Raw genomic sequence first — 20719 nt, 5'->3', positions numbered from 1 at the left:
TGTCCATCAGTCAGAAATGGTTGAACGTTGTATGATATCCACATTTAATTACATTCCAATAGAAGATATTCAAGGGAGGGACCCTTAGTTATTTTTCTCAATGCCCCCCTCCCGAGGTAGAATGATACTTTTCTTTTAAGTTTTCTCAATTGCTTCTGTTGAGCAACACTCATAGGTGTCTGCAAGCCAAAAAAAAAGTCAAGATAGCGATGCAATTCAGATTTCAATAAAGGGGTAGGGCTTTTATTACGTGTCGAGATCAAAAAGTCAAGTGCAGTTGCCATCTTGACTTTTTGGACATTCTCCTGTAGACATCCTACCAACAATTCTCATCCACGGAAATCATTCTGGAAACATCTCTTATGAAGTATTTAATATGCTTTCTTAGTATTTAACAACTTCTCCCTCAAAATATATGAAACTGAACAATTTGTTAATTCAGCCATTTTCAATTTGGCACTCTCAGTTGTGCCAACTTCCAGAATTCCCAGCCATTGAAGCTAGAGCAATTTTGCGACCCGTAGTTCCGTATATTTGGATAGCTCCAAAATGTCAGAGGAAGCAAATATGTTTTGTTTGAAATAAAAGAGCCACTAAGTTCTTGATTGCAATACCACTTTTTATTGCTTACATGGCAAATCTTACTTCCCAGTAATGTTTAACAAATGTTATGTATCTGATTTAATTTATTAGTATATCTAGCTTAGTTTCTTATTCTCCAGCTACTTAATCTTGCATTTCCAGATCTTCTGCGCACGAAAGAATGCTAAATCTACATCATAGATGGTGGCTTGTATGTTAGCCAGAAAATTCTTGTATTTACTCTTGTATTTATGCTTTGCTTGAGACTAGCTGATTCTGGAAAGCAAAGGTAAATACATCTCTGGCTTTATTTATATCATTGTTTCCAAATATACAATAGGATAACTGGTGAGTTGTGGCTTGGGAGACAGGTAGATTGAAATGTCCAGTTTCTTCCAAGATCTGTTTTCCTCTCTGAGACTTTTCTGCCTTCAAATCCAGTAAGAGGTAAGATGACAACAGAAAGAACATAAAATAGAGACAGAAGAAGAAAATAACACAGTGCTGAGTGATTCTTTTCAGATTCAGATTCTTTGGAAGTAAACCGCTTCAAACTCAATTGTAGAAAATACGACTTCAGCAACGGAGTGGTCAACGCCTGGAATGCTCTACCCGACAGCTTCAACCTCAAACTGTCTACTGTGGATCTCACCCCACTTCTAAGAGGTCCATAAGGGGGCGTACATAAGCACACCGGAGTGCCTACCATCCCTGTCCTACTGTCCCCATTTATTTGTACTCATTTCCTTTGTTCATGTCCATGTTTATACGTATACCTGTTATCTTGTACATATTTGACAAACCAAATAAAATAAAAATAAATTTCAGGGTTTTTATTCCAGCCATCTCCAGATACGTTGACCTATAAACCTCATATTTCCCACCTAGGATTCATGCCGAAAAATGTTTCTGCATTCCCTGCCACCATTTTTTTTTCTATCATCATGGGCACAACTGTGAAATGTTGTGCTTTTTTGAAAGAAAAAAAAACCCTCCCCATAGGGTTGCTTGTAGAACACTCTGGCTGTGTAAATATCAGCGTTGCAGTTATCTGCATGGACTTAATGTAAGTAAAGTGTTGCAACCCAACTTTGGACTGTAGGTCAACATTACAAAATCCTCAATGGGCCCACTGAAGATATTGCTTCCAGAAATGTTGGCTTTTCCCCTTCATGTCTACACATCTACCTTGGCCTTATTTTGGTTGTTGTTCTTTACATATAAATGAGGTTTGTGAGCCACCTACTGGTGATGGACAATTATTGGAGAAATCCTCCATAGTTTCCTCAACTGATTGATCCACAAGAGAAAGCTTTAGTTACTAGCTATCGTTAGTAAGGTGAGTAACTTGAAATGGCTGAGTAAATACAAATGTACTTTTCAAGTAGACAGCTAGTTGAAGTTAAAATTGCCAAAACATCTTAGGGTGATATTTTACGGGAACGAGATTTGAACGGTTTGACCCAATGGTCAGATATGAGAGATTCCATTCTATGCCCTACAATGAGGGTCTCTGCTTGTGCGGAGCAGCAGAGGTAGAAAACCTGGCTCACATCCTCTGATTATTGCCTGTATAAGGGGGTGAGAAACAGGTACCTTGGTCCATATACCAAGCAAATGACCCATTGGGATCCCCATATGAAAACACGTTACCTTATGTGCGGCCAGAACTGGAAAATAACATTTAACACAGCACAGGACTTTAAAAAAAATGGTTTGGTTGAGATCTGCATGCATGGGACTGATTGGAGTAGATTGTAAGGGTGACACCAAAATATAATTTTATCATATTTTATCTATATCTTAAATTATTGTATTGTATTCTATTCCAATTTTATTTTAGACTGTATTTTATTCCAATTCCATCCTAGATCGTATTTTATTCCAATTTCATTTTAAATTGCTTTTATCAAATTTTAGTAATAATTTATTTCTGGAACTTTGCACTGAGGGCTAATCAATAAGGACTCAATGTCATTTGGGTGGCAGCATGAATTTTATCTAGCTTTCAATGTGGGAATTTATTTTGAGGTCACCTCCCTGGAACCTGAAAATGGTTCTTTGTTGATAATACTAGTGGATATTTCCAATTTATAGCACAGAGGTGAATTGAGCTGGATATAACAAATTATCCATGTTGGACAATTCATTTTGGGGACATAATTTCCTCTTTTGATGTAATAAATTATTTCCAGTCGCCGCCCCCCCCTTAACGGTGATTTCAAACTTCTCTCCACTCATATTTTGTCAACAACATGTCTATATTAATAATTAAAATATTAACTATTCTGCTCAACTATGTAACGATGTAATTCTTTTTCTGATTCAAAATTCCTGTCTCTGGCATGGTTTCAAAATATATAGCTTCAAAATATAAATTCAAAAAATGTAAGAGATTTTTGGATTGGCTTCTGCATATAGAATAAATGAAAAAAAGTAAGGTTCTACATTTAGGCAAGAAAAACAAAATGCACAGGTACAGTATATGTGGTACCTTGCTCAATAACAGTAACTTTGAGAGAGATCTTAGAGTCCTAGTGGACAACTATTTAAACATGAGCCAGCAGTGTGCAGCAGCTGCCAAAAAAGCCAACACAGTTCTAGGCTGCATAAACAGAGGGATAGAATCAAGATCACGTGAAGTGTTAATACCACTTTATAATGCCTTGGTAAGACCACACTTGGAATACTGCATTCAGTTTTGGCCACCACGATGTAAAAAAGATGTGGAGATTCTAGAAAGAGTGCAGAGAAGAGCAACAAAGATGATTAGGGGACTGGAGGCTAAAACATATGAAGAATGGTTGCAGGAACTGGGCATGGCTAGTTTAATGAAAAGAAGGACTAGGGGAGACATGATAGCAGTGTTCCAATGTTTCAGGGATTGCCACAAAGAAGAGGGAGTCAAGCTATTCTCCAAAGCACCTGAGTGTAGAACAAGAAGCAATGGGTGGAAACTAATCAAGGAGAGAAGCAACTTAGAACTGAGGAGAAATTTCCAGACAATTAGAACAGTTACTCAGTGAAACAACTTGCCTCCAGAGGTTGTAAATACTCCAACACTGGAAGTTTTAAAGAAGATATTGGATAACTATTTGTCTGAAATGGTATAGGGCTTCCTGCCTAGGCAGGGGGTTGGACTAGAAGACCTCCAAGGTCCATTCCAACGCTGTTACGCTATGCTATTCTATTCTATGCTATTCTATTCTATTAGAATACAGAACAACAGAGTTGGAAGATACCTTGAAGGTCACCTAGTCCATCACCTGCTCAAGCTGGTGACCCTATATCTGTGATGGTGAACCTATGGCACGCAGAGCCATCTCTCTGGGCACGTGAGCTGTCACCCGTTGCTCTTCGGGTTCCAATGCGCCGGCCAGTGGGCAGCTACTCTTATGGTTTCCAGCAAATGGGTGCTTCCGTTTCGGTACTCAGTGCCGAAAAGATTCGTCAACACTGCCCTATGTCATTCTGGACAAATAGCCATCCAATCTCTTTTTAGAAACCTCTAGTGATGGAGCGTCCACAATTTCTGGAGGCAAACCATTTCATTGATTAATTGTTCTCATTGACAGGAAATTTCTCCTTAATTCTAGGTTGGATCTCTCTTTATAAACTTCCACCTGTTACTTATCTTGTCCCTCGGGTGCTGGAGTAGACATCCCTGAAAGAACATGGTTGGCATTGCAAAGGAATTTGACAGCCAGTTTGTGAATTATGGCTTATACATTCTCTCCAGAACAAAAGAGATTGTGAGATTGCCCATCTGTATTCCCAACAGCTACTCATCCTGAGAAGACAGCAGGAACTGAGATTTTTGCAGTCAACATGTCGGTCGAGCAGCTGGGGGTTGATGGACTTCAAACAAGCTGACAGCTGTAATGCGGCTTATACGGAGGCAAGGTTTGCAAAAGCCTCCTTTCTTAATCGCTATCAGATGTAAATGTTTTACAGCTAAAGAGAGGTTTTTCTGAGCAGCAAAATAAAAGAAATACACTTGGTGAGTTAGCACAGTTTCTGAAAAAAGAAAGAAAAATCTAAATTTTCAGCAAAAAGCTTAAGAAGAATTGAATCTCTCAACGTTTAAAGCAGAAGGGACAGCAGTTTTTGAAAGGTTTTTTTTTTTTGAAAAATTAAAGAAAAATTAAAGTTTCATGAGAGAATTCTTAAAATGTTCGAACTAAACAGACAGATAAACTTGGCCTTGTTGAGAAAGTTATTTTTTTACCGTGTTTTCCCCAAAATAAGACAGGGTCTTATTTTCTTTTGACCCCCAAAATAAGCATTTGGCCTTATTTTTGGGGAGATCTTATTATTTTTGAGGTGCAGGAAGCGGCGATCATGGTCACCTCATGGCTAGGCTGCTATGTTGCAATATTTTCAAATAGGGCTTATTTTGTGGAGCGGGCTTATTGTAGTACATGTGCTCAAAATCCCGATTGGACTTATTATCTGGGGAGGTCTTATTTTCAGGGAAACAGAGTAACATTAAGCAGTGTAGAAAACACTCTTGCATGCTCCTCTTTCAATGCCATACATGCCATGATCTGTCGTCCCCCCTTCCCAGATTCTATGAAAAATGGGACAAACTTTGCACAAAAGAATTATATATTTGACATCAGATGTAAAAAAAGATTAAAATCAGAACCTTTTTTCCTTCCCAGTGGATTTCATGGCAGATGTTAAGATGCCCATTTTAAAACAATAGAACTATACCAGTTTTAGAGTGAGAAACTGCCAAACTAATATATCCAAAATGTTCCAGGATATTCAGAAAGTCTTAACTAACATAATGGGTTTTTAACCCAACACAATCATGTTGACTGATGAAGTCCTGTCATTTGCTTAACTTGCATCTGCACAACCCCCCCTTTCTCTACTCTGTACCTTACTCCCCCTTTAAAGTCTACATTGGCTTAACCATTCATATCAGTGGTTGGATTCAATTTTTTTTACCACCGGTTCTGTGGGCGTGGCTTGGTGGGTGTGGCAGGGGAAGGATACTGTAAAATCTCCATTCCCTCTCCACTCCAGGGGAAGGTTACTGCAAAATCCCCATTTCCTCCCGGTCAGCTGGGACTCAGGAGGCAGAGAATAGATGGGGGTGGAGCCAGTCAGAGGTGGTATTTGCCGGTTCTCCAAACTATTCAAAATTTCTGCTACTGGTTCTCCAGAACTGGTCAGAACCTGCTTAATACCACCTCTGATTCATATACATTTGATGTAGTCAGCCATATCTAACAAAACACAATAGAATTTGTTAGTTAGAAAAGCTGCTACCAGACTCTTTCTAATTTAATTATTTCACTAGGAATTATTTCAGCTTAGGAAAGCTAAGGAAGCTAGATGGCTAGAAAACTGGAAGTTGCTTAATTTATCTTTCTTTGCCTTAACACACTGCCCTCACCTTCATTGGCAACCTTATCCTCAAACAAGCAGGATTCAAGAACTTGTTTTGAAGACTGTAATCTTTGAATTTTGAAGCTGTTTGGAGTTGCATGCCTAGCAGCTTAGAGCCCACTGGTTTCAGCTAGTAACATATTATACCAATCTCCTAACCCTCCAAATTTGGTGCCCTCCAGAATTGTTTGAACTATAATTTTCAAGGTTCTTAGCTAACAAAAACGGTCTAAGTATTGTAATTGCAAAACATCTGAAGGAAGGAAACTGACATAATTACTATACCCTGAAACTATCTCCTGTACAAATAGTTCAGGCTTCAGTACACAATTATAGTTACTTCTCATTTAATTTATTTCCTTCTCTCATACTCAAAGGTTGAGGCCACTCCTTAGTAAAGTGGAGTCTTAATGACATTTGATGACATGAAATTACACTTAGTGATATTTAATGAAACTTACTGTTTCTTTCTTCTCTGACTCAATAGAAGAGGTAGCACCTCTGGATCTTATGGCAGACTTCTTGAATTCTTCTCTTGATGTGTCTGATGAAGGACCTTGTGAATATCGGAAAATAATGGTTAAGCATCAGAAGTACCAACCCAGTTCAATGGTACAAAAAAAAAATCTTTTGGAAAACATCTTCTTGGGTCCTTAGAAAAAAGACTCTTGAGTTTTATGTTAGTCATCGATAGCAAAGGTCCCCTCCAACCCCTGATCCAGTGAATGGCACTGGTCCATGGCCTGTCAGAAACTGGGTCGCACAAACAAGCAAAGCCCCATCCATGCACTTGTGAGATGCAGGCAGTGCACAAAACCATGGTCCCCTGGTCCACAGAAAAACCATTGGCTATGGGGAGGATTGGGCAGCTGAAGTCACGGCGAAGAGATGTGGACAAGCAGATCTGAAAAAAACAGCTGGCTGGTGAGAGGGGTGCGCATATGCGTGGTGGAGCTGAGCTGGGGTGACGGCTCACGTTCCCACAGAGAGGGCTCTGCATGCCACCTGTGGCACACATGCCATAGGTTTGCCATCACAGGGCTAGAATATCAAATGCTTTACTACTGTTCTTACATTGGTTCAAATGTAAGAAACATATTTGAAATGTGTAAGTCTGTCATAAAGCCTGTTAACCTTCATCACACTATAGGCACTTTACCTATTTAGCATACCAATGAGCAATATTTTCATATCTCAGCGCTATTCCAAGCTGGACAATTTGGAAGTTAAATTAGTGGCTGAACTTGAAAGACCACGGGAGAAATGGTTAGTAGTTCAATCTTGGGGTCAGGGCCTAGAATGACCTAAGAACTTGTGAATTGTAAACAAAAACAAACCAATGAACCCAAATAGATGAATTATGTTGGCAAAATGTGTTATTTTGCCTCTGCACATAAGTGATATGATTTTAAGATGCTCTGGAGGCTGCAAAACAGGTGTTGTGGCTCACATACGGCAGGTAGCTTGTTGGTTTGCCAAGTTTTGTTTTAACAAATCAGCTTTAATTACATCCCTTATGTATTTACAGGTGTGGACAGCTGGCAGATTCCTGCACAGAGTGATATAACTGGGTTGAGCAAGAAAAGGAGCAGAAAGGAGTTGTGGTGGCACAGAATACAATCCTTAGCAGTTGCCAAGTATTGTTTCTATTTTACATTCTTTAAGTGAGGAAACAATGAGAGTGGTTTGAAAAATAACAGAATAACTGAGTAGGAAGGGACCTTCAAGGCGGAATGGGAGAACTTGCCGCAGCCAACTCACCAGAGCTAACTTGCTACGGCCAAATCAGCTTTAATTACATCCCTTATGTATTTACAGGTGTGGACAGCTGGCAGATTCCTGCACAGAGTGATATAACTGGGTTGAGCAAGAAAAGGAGCAGAAAGGAGTTGTGGTGGCACAGAATACAATCCTTAGCAGTTGCCAAGTATTGTTTCTATTTTACATTCTTTAAGTGAGGAAACAATGAGAGTGGTTTGAAAAATAACAGAATAACTGAGTAGGAAGGGACCTTCAAGGCGGAATGTGACAACTCGCCACGGCCAACTCATTGCAGGATAATTTAACTATTCAATTTACCATATTTTTCAGAGTATATGATGCACCTTTTTCCCTCAAAAAAGAGGGTGAAAATCTGGGTGCGTCTTATACACTGAATACAAAATGTTTTGCCTCTCAAAACCCTGGCCCTTCACCAAAATGACCATGCATAGCTTTTAGGAGGCTTCCAGAGTGCCCCTGGGGGCTGGGGAGGGCCCAAATGAGTGGAAAATAGGCCGTTTTTTGCCCCCCAGCCCCCGGAGGAATCCATAAGCCTCCTAAAGGCTATACATGCCCTTTTTTTGACAAAAGATGGACTGTTTTTTGCTAGGTTTTTGCCCCCCCCCAGCCCCCAGGAGCACTCTACAAGACTCCTAAAGGCTATGCATGCCATTTTTGGGAGGTCTGCAGAGTGCAAAACCTTTTTTTAAAAAAAAAAATTGTGTCTTCATAATCTTGGTGCATGTTATACTCCGGTGCGTCTTATACTCCGAAAAATACACCTCTGAACCAGTTCCCCAGTTGCCTCAGTCATTGCCGCCATCTTGTTTTGGAACTCTGCGCATGCACAGAAGTTTTTATTAAACTGCCCATGTGCATCCAACATGCATCCAGTGCACAAGCGCAAAGCGCTCATACGAGTGAACCAGCTGTAACGCCAGCTAGAACCCACTCTTGCTCTAGATGTGTTGGACTGTCCATTGTAGGGGGTGCTGGTAGTCAGATTATACCAGTAATGGTATTCTCTTTTCTTCACTACCGGTTCAGTAGCAGAAGCACGAGCAAATACGTCTGGGCATGCGCAGAAGGTCCGTGATGATGTCTGGATGGGTGGAGCCTTATGCCACTGCCACTAATGGTTTGCTCGAACTGGTGCGAACTGGCAGAATACCAGCTCTGGATTATACCCCCATCAATTCCTAAACAAAGCATAAAGGTTTCCATACTAACCCACTGAAAGCTTGGGGACCGGAAAAGGCAGTGGGTCACCAATTGGTATTTGGACTCCAAGCATCTTTGAAATACGAGTATTAAGATGAGTTTTTATCATTGCCTTCTCTGACTGTTCATTGTTAATTATGCAACCAGGAGCATCATTCAAAGCTGCAAAACAAAACAAAAGTCTCTAAACAAAATGTCAAAGAGTCTTGTGGATTTAAAATTGTGTAAAATTCCATAGCTCATAGGCTGCTTCATCTGATGATCTTTTATATATTCTCAACAATTTAGGGGAAAGAAGGGAGGAGGAGAAAGAGGGAAATGGTTAAAGATATGACAAAAAGAATGACTGATAAATAGTGACTATAAACAAAGCAGTAGTTAGGTGTGACACAAATATTCTTGCCCTGAATTAATTTGTGTTGTTTGAAAAAGTTGCCTGTTGTTAGTTGAAACTAACACAAACTGCAGCTCAACAACCTGGGGCAAAAGACCTGAATTTACTTTGGAAACAAATCAAATATGTTCCAGATAATCATCTCAACATTTGTTGTATGCATAACCTTATCTGTTTCAAATTCTGTAACCCTCCAGATTTGCTTTGAGATTTACAGAAAGAAAAGAAATCTGCTAATACATTCTTCAACTAACAAATGTTATGAAAAGGCATAAGCTTTCATAAAAATAGGCTGATTATCCAAGATACAGGTTACATGTCAGAGAGACAGAATTCTATTCATCTGTTCAGAAAATCCTACTTTTTAGTGTCAAAAGAGAGCTGTGTTGGTCTATAATGGCAAAAAAATAATGGAGAGTACGATGGCAAAAAAAATGGAGAGTATGGTAGCATTTTTTCCTCCTGGCAAATTTTATGAAAAGGCATGAAAATATGATTGCCAAAATTTTATGTCTTTTCATAAAATTTATTAGCTAGAAAAGGTGTCACCAAACTCTTGATTTTGTTGTTGCTGTATTTCATAGTGGTGACCTTCAGAATCATGCAGGATAGATTGTATAAAGTCTGCAGTCAATTGTTTGGCACAATTTTCAAGGACCACTCGAGGTAGTCTTTGTAGTGGTACAGATAGAAGCCATCGGTGAAGAAAAAACAAAAAAAATGATTGGGTTTCAATTTCGCTATCCTTAAAGCAGACCCTCCCCCACCTTCCTCTCTCAATCTTTCCTTATTTCTCCCAAAACTGTGAATTACAGGCATATATTTGTAAATATGAGTCTAATTGTTTTCCCCAATTTGGGACTTTTCAGAAAGAGGATTCTGGTATTTCCACATATTTAGAGGGAAAAGTAGATAAAGGATGGCCTTGTGTCCCTTTCCATTTCTCCAACCCTCCACTCTGCTTACTAACCTTCCTCAGAAACTTCAACATGTGGAAACACCGGTATGCATTTATTTTTTTAAAAAAAACACACACCTTATCCTATTTTGCTGCAATTAAAAGTGCCTTGTCAATATGAAATTCTTCATAAGCACTGCAACAATATACAATTATTGTTTTCTGTCTTTCTTTAAATTAAATGCTACTCATTTAATGTTGTTTGACTTCAGGTTTCTCTGAAAATAACAGAGGTGGTTTAACTCTGCTTTCCTAGAGGAAATATCTTGATTTTCCAGTTTCGCCTAACAGTCCTGGCATTCCACATCCATCTCTTACCTGGCACTAGGGACTCGAACTGCCAAACTGCAGATCTTTCTGATCGACAAGGTCAGTATCTTAGCCACTGAGTCACCGTGTCCTTCTACTAAGTTACAATTATATTATAAAATACAGTGAATAGATATATACCTGAAGTTTGTAGCAGCTGTGCATAGGAGAGGGATGCTTTGAAATACTTACCTTGGATTTGTGTTAATTGGTGAGAGTTGGTCAAAGGATGCTGTATGAGATTACCAAATTGAGAAGAGGTTTTCAAATGGGTCTTCAATGACTGAACATTGAATTGGCCAGGACAATCCAAGGAGATTTGTTCCAGCTTCTCGGTTAAGGTGGCAATATTATAAGTAACCGGAATCTTCTCTATTTCCCCTTTAGTCACCATAGCTTCAGTTCTTGAATTTAAACAAATAATAACATGGTCGTAATATTAAGTCGTGATATTAGAACTGCAGAAAAAACAGTTACTGCCAACCTGCCTTCCATTGAGGACCTGTATACTGCATGAGTCAAAAAGAGGGTCATGAAAACATCTACAGACTCCTCACATCCTGGATATAAATTGTTTCAATTCCTACCCTCAAAATGACGCTATAGAGCACTGCACACCAAGATAACTAGACACAAGGACAGTTTTTATCCGAACGCCATCACTCCGCTAAACAAATAATTCTCTCAACACTATTCACTAAGGCTGCATTTCTATTGCTATTAGTCTTCTCATCGTTCCTATCACCCATCTCCTCCCACTTATGACTGCATGACTGTAACTTGTTGCTGGTATCCTTATGATTTATATTGATATTGATTGTTTCCGGATTGCTTATTTGTGCCCTATGACTATCATTAAGTTTTGTAGCTTATGATTCTTGATGAATAGATCTTGTCTTTTTATGTACATTGAGGGCATAAGCACCAAAGATAAATACCTTGTCTGTCCAATCCCACTTGGCAAATAAAGAATTCTATTCCATCTATAAAGAATGCTATATTCTATGATCTGACAGAGGTCTACATTTTAGTTTCTCTAAGACAAGTGGTCAATGATTTCCATGTAGTTGCCAACTCTTGGTCTTAAAGTGAAATTGTATTGAATAATGATATAGTCTTTAGGGTTTACCGCATTCTGAACTCAAAAGGATGCAAACATAAAACCAGCATGATTCAACCTTCTTTAAACCTCCTATAAAACCTGCCTCAATGAAACATTTAATGTATTTCTGTTCTTCCTCTTTGAAATCTATTCTGAAAAAAAAATGAAATTGTTCCTAATCCGACCCTTTTTATTCATTCATTCATTAGATTTTTTTTTATCCTATTACTTTATAGGTAGTTTATTATGCCATATTATTTTTATTTATTGATTTCTATGCCATGGAATTCAGGCAGCCTGATAGAATTTCCCATTTAGAAAATAACTGAATTATTTTTATTTTTCTCATCCTCCCCCAGACAAAAGTTGTATTTCTGAAACTTATACTTACCTAGAGGAAAGGACTGGAGTTTATTTAAATGAACGGTCTGAATGCTTCTGTGGATTTGCAATAAAGATCTTAAATCACAAAAGTTTGCTGTGGTTTTATGGGTAATTCTAGTTGTACAAAGCTGGAACTTGAGACACATAACGCCATCAGCTCCAAAAAGAAAAAGACAGCTCATGATACTTCCATCATTTTGATTTATGACCTTCTTAATTACTTACCACTAAAATCATATTCTGAAGACTTGTAAAATTCTTCTTGGACCTTTGCTATCTCCGCAACATTAAAATAATTGGCAAAAGTAAAACAGGTAGCTTTGTGAGGAATCACTGAAGCATTACACACGCCACATATTGGTTCTGTGGATTTGGTTTCAAAATCAGAGAACAGAACATAAAAACATTGCACTGATTGTGAGGAATGCACAGCTCATCATGACCTGACTTAGAGATGAAGTTGTTACACAGCTGGCACTTGTCCAGCTTCTATTGTGTGAAAAGGAGCAAATCCATGGGGTTAAGATTGGGGAGGGGGAAAAAGGCCAACAATAAATATCCTATTTCTGGAGAATGAGTGCTATAAACAGTGTTTGTCAGTATCAAGATTGGAAACTTTAATGTGGTAAATGAGTTGCATGGAAGCATTCCTATTAATATTGGTTTTTGTTAAAGTCCCTGTTATAAAGGTGTTGGAAGACATGTCCATCTGGGTTGAGTTCCAAGTGGGGAGAAAGACACTGGAACCATGGAGGCTGCTTGGAAAGATAGTTTAATGGTGGACAGGGCCACATAGGTGTGAAGTCCTGGGTAGCTGAACACATGGAGGATATGTGTGTGTGTGTCTGAATGTGTCTGTGTGTTTCTTTTTCTTTTGTCAAAGCACCTGGTATGCCCAAATATGGGAGGGAGCATACTGCTTCCCTTTTGCCTTTCAACCCCACTCCAGGGTATGGCTAGCTGATGAGAACTAAATAGCTTGAAATAGATCTATACTAATCTCCCTTTATTTATTTATCAGCAAAAATGCAACACACACACACACACCTTCTCTTGGGCTTTGAACTTGAGCTTCCTGTTCCTGTGGCAAGGGTATGTATCCTATTGGTCGCAATCAGACTCGCATGTGGAGTTGTGCTGTCCCAACAGTATATAGCCAATTTAAGAATTAGAAGCTGTCTCCTTTAAGCAACTATCTCATGGGAAATGCAACTACCTTATGGGAAATGTAGTCCCATAACATGTGACCACTTCTGTGCTCCCTGATTGGGCAGTGGGGTATTTTGCCCGGGAAATTGTTTTTATTACTGCGCACTCACTGAATCGCTATCAGCACTACCAGAAGCAGCTTTGCACTAGCAGCATGGGTTAGAGGAATTAATGTCTTTTTACACTACGTGATGCAGGGGTGGGTTTCGACCGGTTCGCACCGGTCCCTGCGATCCGGTTGGTCGCCAAACCCGGAAGTAAGTAACTTCCGGGAACGGCGAAGCCCCCCCCCGCGCGCGTGCGCCCGCACACCCGCACCCGCTCCTTACCCGGTTTTTTTGAATTTTGCACTTTCCACGCATGCGCAGAACGCCTGCGCGATCCTCCAGGAGCAGCTGGAGCATTGCGCAGACGCTAGTACGCATGCGTGCACCGCGTGCGTGCACATGCGCGCCACATGCGTGCGCAAGGACGCCGCCGGCCTCGTTCCAACCGATCCGGTTGGAACGGGGCGAGAAACCCACCCCTGACGTGATGGGACAGATCATGGAAAGTCAGAAGAATCTTAACACTGAATTGTAAGTTTTGCTATTAAGGATTCCTGATAATAAACGTGATCTGAAAGTTATTTCCAAGCGTGGCGTTAACTGGCTGCCCAGGCAGAACCTCATTGCCCGGGGCAGAACAGGAGTCATGTTTGTCTGAATCAAGTTTGGTGGAACTTTGCTGGGTGATGTAATGTAGGGGCTTGGTTACGCCATGTGGTGAGTTCTGCTGATAGATAATCCTATTATGTCCTGGAGGGCCATGTCTTAATCCCACCACCATGGAGCTGAAGTCTGTTGTTTTGTAGATAGGCTGGCCCAGTCCTTCTCAACGGGTACCAAATATCTGCTGGGGGGCAGGGAGCTGCTTTGTCTTTAAAAACATGTTTCTCCTTTTCTCATCCAGGGAAATAGAATATTCTGCCTTTTTAATATTTCCTAGAATATTTCATTCTCCTAGAAGAGGTGTGGGTGCTAACTTTCTTCATAGGCTTACCATATTGTATGTCTATGAAATTACAGAAGATGAGAAAAATAAAAGTAAGACCTGCTGGTGAGCAAACTACTTTTGGTTCCTTTTTCATGTCACTAAACAGCAGTCCATCAGGCTATCTGACCTGTTTCTCCTGGCTATTAGAATGGTTATTAAAAGAAAAGGCATCTTATTATCTTTTCTCCCCGCTTTCTTTCTTGCTGATTGAGGAGTGCCTGGGAGGTGGTAGTCCAAAAGGCAAGATGGTGGCCGGAATCATGAGATCAAAGTCTTCCCTACTTTTGATGTATGTTGTGAGGCAGATTTTAAAAAAAAGGAGTGGGCTTTTCATTGCGTATTTGTGGCCATCTTGGTTACTCCCCCCCCCTTCCCCACGAACACTCATGTTTCTATTTATTTTTCCTTATTCATCATATTTTTTAGATTGCATGTCAAATTATAATCCTTGCATGATGCTCTTGAAAGCTTTTTGGTTAAAGAGCAGAGTCAAAAAAAGGTTTTGAATAAAATCAATATCTCTTCAGACACATTCAGAGAACATGTGACCAAGGAGAAGAATCGGTCATCTGAATTCTTGTTGAAGAGCTCATCTGATTGTATCAAGCTGAATTATAAAGCTAGCATTGAACAGGACCTTTCTGAAATACCACATTTCAGAAAGGTCCTGTTCAATGCTAGCTTTATAATTCAGCTTTATACAATCAGATGAGCTCTTCAACAAGAATTCAGATGACCGATTCAGCTCCTTGGTGAAATACCACATTTCAGAAAGGGTGAAAAAAATGCATGGGTTTTTTTTTTTGCCCAGAACCTCAAGGCATGCGATCCTGTCCACCATTAAACCATCTTTCCAAGCAACTTCCATGAATCTAGTGTCTCCCCCCCCCTCCCTGGAACTGAACACAAATGGATATTTCTTTCAACAATGGAAAGACCTGCACCTGGATTAGAGAACAAATGAAAGTATACGATATCGTCAAGAGAGTAAAAGAATTGAAATGGAAATGAGCTGGTCATAGCAAGGAGAACTGATAGCAGCTGGACCAAGTCAGTCACAGAATGGATCCCACTTGATAAAGCACGCCCAAGAAAGAAACCTAAAACAAGACGGATCAACAATATCAGCAAGTATTGTGATCCCAATTGGCAAAAGAAAGCTTAGGACCGTACGGAAAGCTTAGGAAAACATACGGAAAAAGCCTTCATCTTGCAGTAGATACACTAAAATGATGATGAATCAGGGGTGAAATCCACTTATCTTTGCTACTGGTTCGGTAGCAAGGTGAGCATGCACGCTTCACTTGCACGGGCCACCTCCGCACATGCCTAGGACGTTCCGCGTATTTTCATTTCATTTCATTTCATTTACATTTATTTCATTTGTATGCCGCCCTTTTCCCCGAGGGGGACTCAGGGCGGCTCACAAGTCGAGCAAGGGAAAGGGGATACAGACAGTTTGACACCAACACAAAACAATACATAATTTAAAAGCGCAACAATCATACCATTCGAGATAGGGGCAACGGTTGTTTAGCCCCAGGCCTGTCGGAACAGGCAGGTTTTAAGGGCTTTGCGGAAGGCCTGGAGGGTGGTGAGGGTGCGAATCTCCACGGGGAGTTCGTTCCAGAGGGTCGGAGCAGCCACAGAGAAGGCTCTCCTCCTGGTAGTCGCCAGTCGACACTGGCCGGCGGATGGAATTCGGAGGAGGCCTACTCTGTGGGATCTAATTGGTCTGGTGGAGGTAATTGGCAGCAGGCGGTCTCTCAAGTACCCAGGTCCAATACCATGAAGGGCTTTATAAGTGACGACTAGCGCCTTGAAGCGTATCCGGAGACCAATAGGCAGCCAGTGCAGCTCGCGGAGGATAGGTGTTACATGGGTGAACCGAGGTGCACCCACAATCGCTCGTGCGGCTGCATTCTGGACAAGCTGAAGTCGCCGAATGCTCTTCAAGGGCTGCCCCATGTAGAACACGTTGAAGTAGTCCAGTCTAGAGGTCACAAGGGCGCGAGTATGCGCAGAGCACACCTGCAGAGGCAAGTGAACAGTGAGGGGGGGGGGGAATCTGCAGTGCCATATGATTTAGATTATCTAGAATTAGCTTTCTAGCTAATATAAATTGCCCATCACAGCTGATTGTTGGAAAAACCGGTTCACTTGAACCGGTAGCATTTTTTTTTTTACTACCGGTTTGGATGAATGGGTAGCATTTTTACTACCGGTTCGGGCAAAGTGGTATGTGTATGTATCATCATTCATTCATCATGTATACATGCACACATATATATGCATGCATATACACAAACACACTGTATGCACACCCACACCCAACCTACATATTAAATTTGAGACTCAGATAAACTGCTGAATAGATAGAAGGAATGAAAGAAAATAAGAAAAGGGCTTATGGTGGTTTAATAACTTTTGTGTGCTTTTTAACAAGTTCAAAAACTGTTTTGCCTGCTGCTGCTTTATAATCAAACGCTTTGCACTTGTAGTTTTAGAAAATGTTTAAACCAGGAGATGCAAGTTCTAATTCTGCCTTAGGCACAAAAGCCAGCTGGGTGATTTTGGGCGAGTCACTCCCTCAGCCCAATCCATCTCTCAAAGTTTTATGGAAAATAGGAGGAGACAGGAATGTTTAGGCATGGTTGCTGCCTTGAGGTATTTGTAAAATAATAAAGGGTGGGATAAAAATTTAATAATTCAATTATAATCTAAATGAAAAAAGGGAAGAAATTATTGTGTTTGATATTTGTAATGCCACAATCATTAGCCATAAAAAATGCATGTCATGGTGGAGGTTGATTACTTGTATACATCAGCTTTGCATAAGTCGATTTTGTTGTATTATGTACAACAAAAATTATGTCCAGCATTTCCCTTATTAAAATAATGCGTGCATATCTTATGACACACTCAGCAAAATTTGTGTCTTCTACCCATGAAGAGTTGAAACTCCGGCTTTGTTTTAGCATAATGTGTGTCTGTCTGTCTGTCTGTCTGTCTGTCTGTCTGTCTGTCTGTCTGTCTGTCTGTCTATCTATCTATCTATCTATCTATCTATCTATCTATCTATCTATCTATCTATCTATCTATCTATCTATCTATCATCTATTTAGTGTCACAACCCCTGGTATGCCCCAATTATGGGAGGAAGCTAATTGCTTCCATTATCTGTCAATCAGCTCGTCACAAGAGTCCATCACGACAGAAACCCAATATTTTTACTGTTGCCTTTGTTATATTTGTGTGGTATTTGTGCTGATAAATAAATAAAGGGAGACTAGTATAGATCTATTTCAAGCTATTTAGCTCTCATCAGCTAGCCATATCCTTCCTGGGATTCGAACCTGGGCTATATTACATCTTAGCTTAGCTTAATGGCTAAGACGTCTGCCTAAGATATAATACAGCCCAGGTTCGAATCCCAGGAAGGGTATGGCTAGCTGATGAAAGCTAAATAGCTTGAAATAGATCTATACTAGTCTCCCTTTATTTATTTATCAGCACAAATAAAAACACACACACACACACACACACACACACACACACACACATATATATATATACATACACACACACACACACACACACACACCTTTATTTATTTATCAGCACAAATAAAACACACACACACACACACACACAGTCTCTGCCATGCATACGTGGGGGCATGGGGGAGCACAGAGGGATGCAGTGCCCACCCACCGTTTTTGGTCTCAGGAGGCTTCAAGGAGGTCTGCTAGGCCCAAAAAGAGGCACAGGGGGTTTGCCCGCAAGTGCGGGGGGAACACAGGGGTTGCACACATGCATAGAGGTAGGGGGAGAGTGGGGGGGGGTGTCATGCGCGCATGTGCAGGGTGCATTGCATTATGGGTGTGGGCACCCACATGCATGCAATCACGCAGATGTGCGCAATTTCAGCATGTGAGGACAAAAAGGTTAGCCACTGCTGCTCTATAGCAGGGTCCTGAGGGGAAGAGTTGATTATCTCCGGGATGTGAAGGGTTTGTAGATATTTTCTCAGCCCTCTTTCTGGTTTGTACAGTACACCGATCTTCAACGGAAGACAGCCGATGGTTTCAACTATCCGTTGAAGTTTGTACCTGTTCTGTTTAGACGCTGTGCCAAACCAGAGTTACTGAGGTACAAATAACAGACTCAAACATTCCTCTGTAGAACTGCATCAGCAGATCCGTGGGCAATCTGAGCTTTCTGAGCTGACGCAAAGGGAACATTCTTCGTTGCGCCTTTTTAAAGATGGTTCTAATGTTAGGTGTCCATTTCAAGATCTTGGAGATAATGGAACCTAGAAACCTGAAGATCTGTGTGTTGCTTAATATTGTAAGAGGTGGTAGAATAGGAGAGCTTCTTCTAAAATCTACTATCCTAAAAGTATAGGCACTTTAAAACATTTAACATTTCAACCAGAATATATTAAAGCCATGCTGAGGTGCAGCTCAAAATAAAGTTTCACATTAATAAAAAAGATAATAATAATAAAAAACAATAGCAGAGTTGGAAGGGACCTTGGAGGTCTTCTAGTCCAACCCTCTGCCTAGGCAGGAAACCCTATACCGTTTCAGACAAATGGCTATCCAACATCTTCTTAAAGACTTCCAGTGTTGGGGCATTCACAACTTCTGGAGACAACTTCTGTTCCACTGATTAATTGTTCTAATTTCTCCTCACTTCTAAGTTGCTTCTCTCCTTGATTAGTTTCCACCCATTGCTTCTTGTTGGAGTAAATAGGAATAAAATAATAAAAAAAGAAAGATAGATTTTAAAAAAACCACTCACTTCCCTGTGATCCATTTCATTCTCTATCACAATTTTTTAACTCAGATTTCAGGATGTTTATTCTAAGGTTCCAAAACAAACCTTTTGGATGGATCCAGTTTTTTCCCCAATGGACATTGTTTTTGTCTTAATACATTGTGTACTCTGTGACTGTTGAATAAATATAAGTGATTCTTCTCACCTTTTCATATCTTAAGGCCTCTTTAGACAGTCTATGTGCTGTTACTAAAAAAGGTAAAGGTTACGCTCGCACATATGCACTAGTTGTTCCCGGCTCTAGGGGGAGGTGCTCATCTCCCTTTCATGAACATTTGTGTTGCTGCAGAGAGTCTTCCCCTTTGGGGTCTTTCTGTTGGAGGGGGGAGAAATTCCGACTTGGGGTCTCCTTCAGCCTCCTGGTGCCGGACTTTGGGGAAGGTTGGAGGGAAGTGCTGCTGGTGGCGAACAGCCGGAGGGCCTTGTTCCAGTGGCACCATGGCCTGGAGCTGACTGACCAACTCAGCCCGCTGAGCCTCCAGGAGCTGGTACCTGGCCTTGCCCTCCTGCAGGTCTTCCCTCTGCTTGGAAAGCCTATGCTTGTAGCCCTCAAGTGAGGTGCTTCTTCTGAGCCTCCATCTCAGTCAGATTCAATTTGAATTGAGTCAGCTGTTTTGCCAACTCTTTCTCTTGATGGCTGCTTAGCTCCAACAACTGCTTCCTGTTGGGACCCTAAGGAGTTTGGGCGGGCAGGCAAAGAGTAGCTGGGAGGGGAAGGGCAAGTAGAGGTTGGCGAGGCGCCCCTTGACATGAGTGACATCAAATTGGCCATGCCCACTCAGTCTCGTGACCAGCTAGCCACGCCCACCCAGCCAGTCATTAGGCAGATCATATTAGTGGTCCATGGGATTTAAAATTATGAATTTAGTGGTCCCTGAGGTCTGAAAGGTTGGTGACTCCTGTATTAGAAGACCATTAAGGACAGATGTCATGAGGAAATCCATCCCTATGGTTACTAAGAATCAGCCATGACTTGATGGCACATAATCCATGCATCTTTATTTACTAAATTTATATGCCCATGTAAATCCACCCGTCAATGTAATCCATCCACCCATCTGTAATTATACCTACCATTTAAGTAGGCTGCAGTCAAGCTAAAAGTGATGCAAATCAGCCAGGTAAAAACAGGAAGGGTGGGGTTTTTTTTCAAAAGCCAGGAGTTCAAGTGACCATCCCAAGAGAAACAGTGGCCTCAGCCATTGAAACTTGGGTGGGTGGGTGGGTGGGAATCATGATCTTGCGAAATCCAGCTTTCTGTTTGCAGGACTGGGCAGTTCTACTTCCAGATCAGGCAGGAGGACAATGCTTGTCATTCATCCCATGATACACAGCTAGCCAACTTTTATGCAAAGCTTCAAAGGCTTCACTGAAATTGCAGTGACTTATCTAGATTATTTCTTAGCCCCCTGGTATTAGAGGTAGTTCTCAATTTACAACTGCAACTGAGCCCAAGATTTCTGTTGTTAAGTGAGACATTTGTTGAGAGAGCTTTGGCCCATTTTACAACCTTTCTTGCTAC

At 40.8% G+C, this 20719-nt stretch overlaps 1 protein-coding gene across 1 annotated transcript; it reads right to left on the bottom strand.

The window, feature by feature from the left end:
• Positions 1-775: 775 nt before the first annotated feature.
• Positions 776-19403, bottom strand: LOC148042548 (uncharacterized). The gene is made up of 5 exons (XM_087702040.1): positions 19343-19403; positions 10818-11029; positions 8974-9126; positions 6444-6538; positions 776-1011 (listed from the first exon to the last, which is right to left on the bottom strand). Exons 1-5 carry the CDS (start codon positions 19348-19350, stop codon positions 832-834), a joined length of 648 nt encoding a protein of 215 aa, XP_087558166.1. The 5' UTR covers positions 19351-19403; the 3' UTR covers positions 776-831.
• Positions 19404-20719: the final 1316 nt, after the last annotated feature.

This window comes from Thamnophis sirtalis, unplaced genomic scaffold (assembly GCF_051295495.1).
Source record: "Thamnophis sirtalis isolate CommonGarterSnake01/CBP01778 unplaced genomic scaffold, rThaSir2_p1.2 scaffold_15, whole genome shotgun sequence".
Taxonomy (NCBI): domain Eukaryota; kingdom Metazoa; phylum Chordata; class Lepidosauria; order Squamata; family Natricidae; genus Thamnophis; species Thamnophis sirtalis.
Note: the sequence above shows the minus strand (reverse complement) of the source record. Positions and strands in the feature narration are given on the sequence as shown.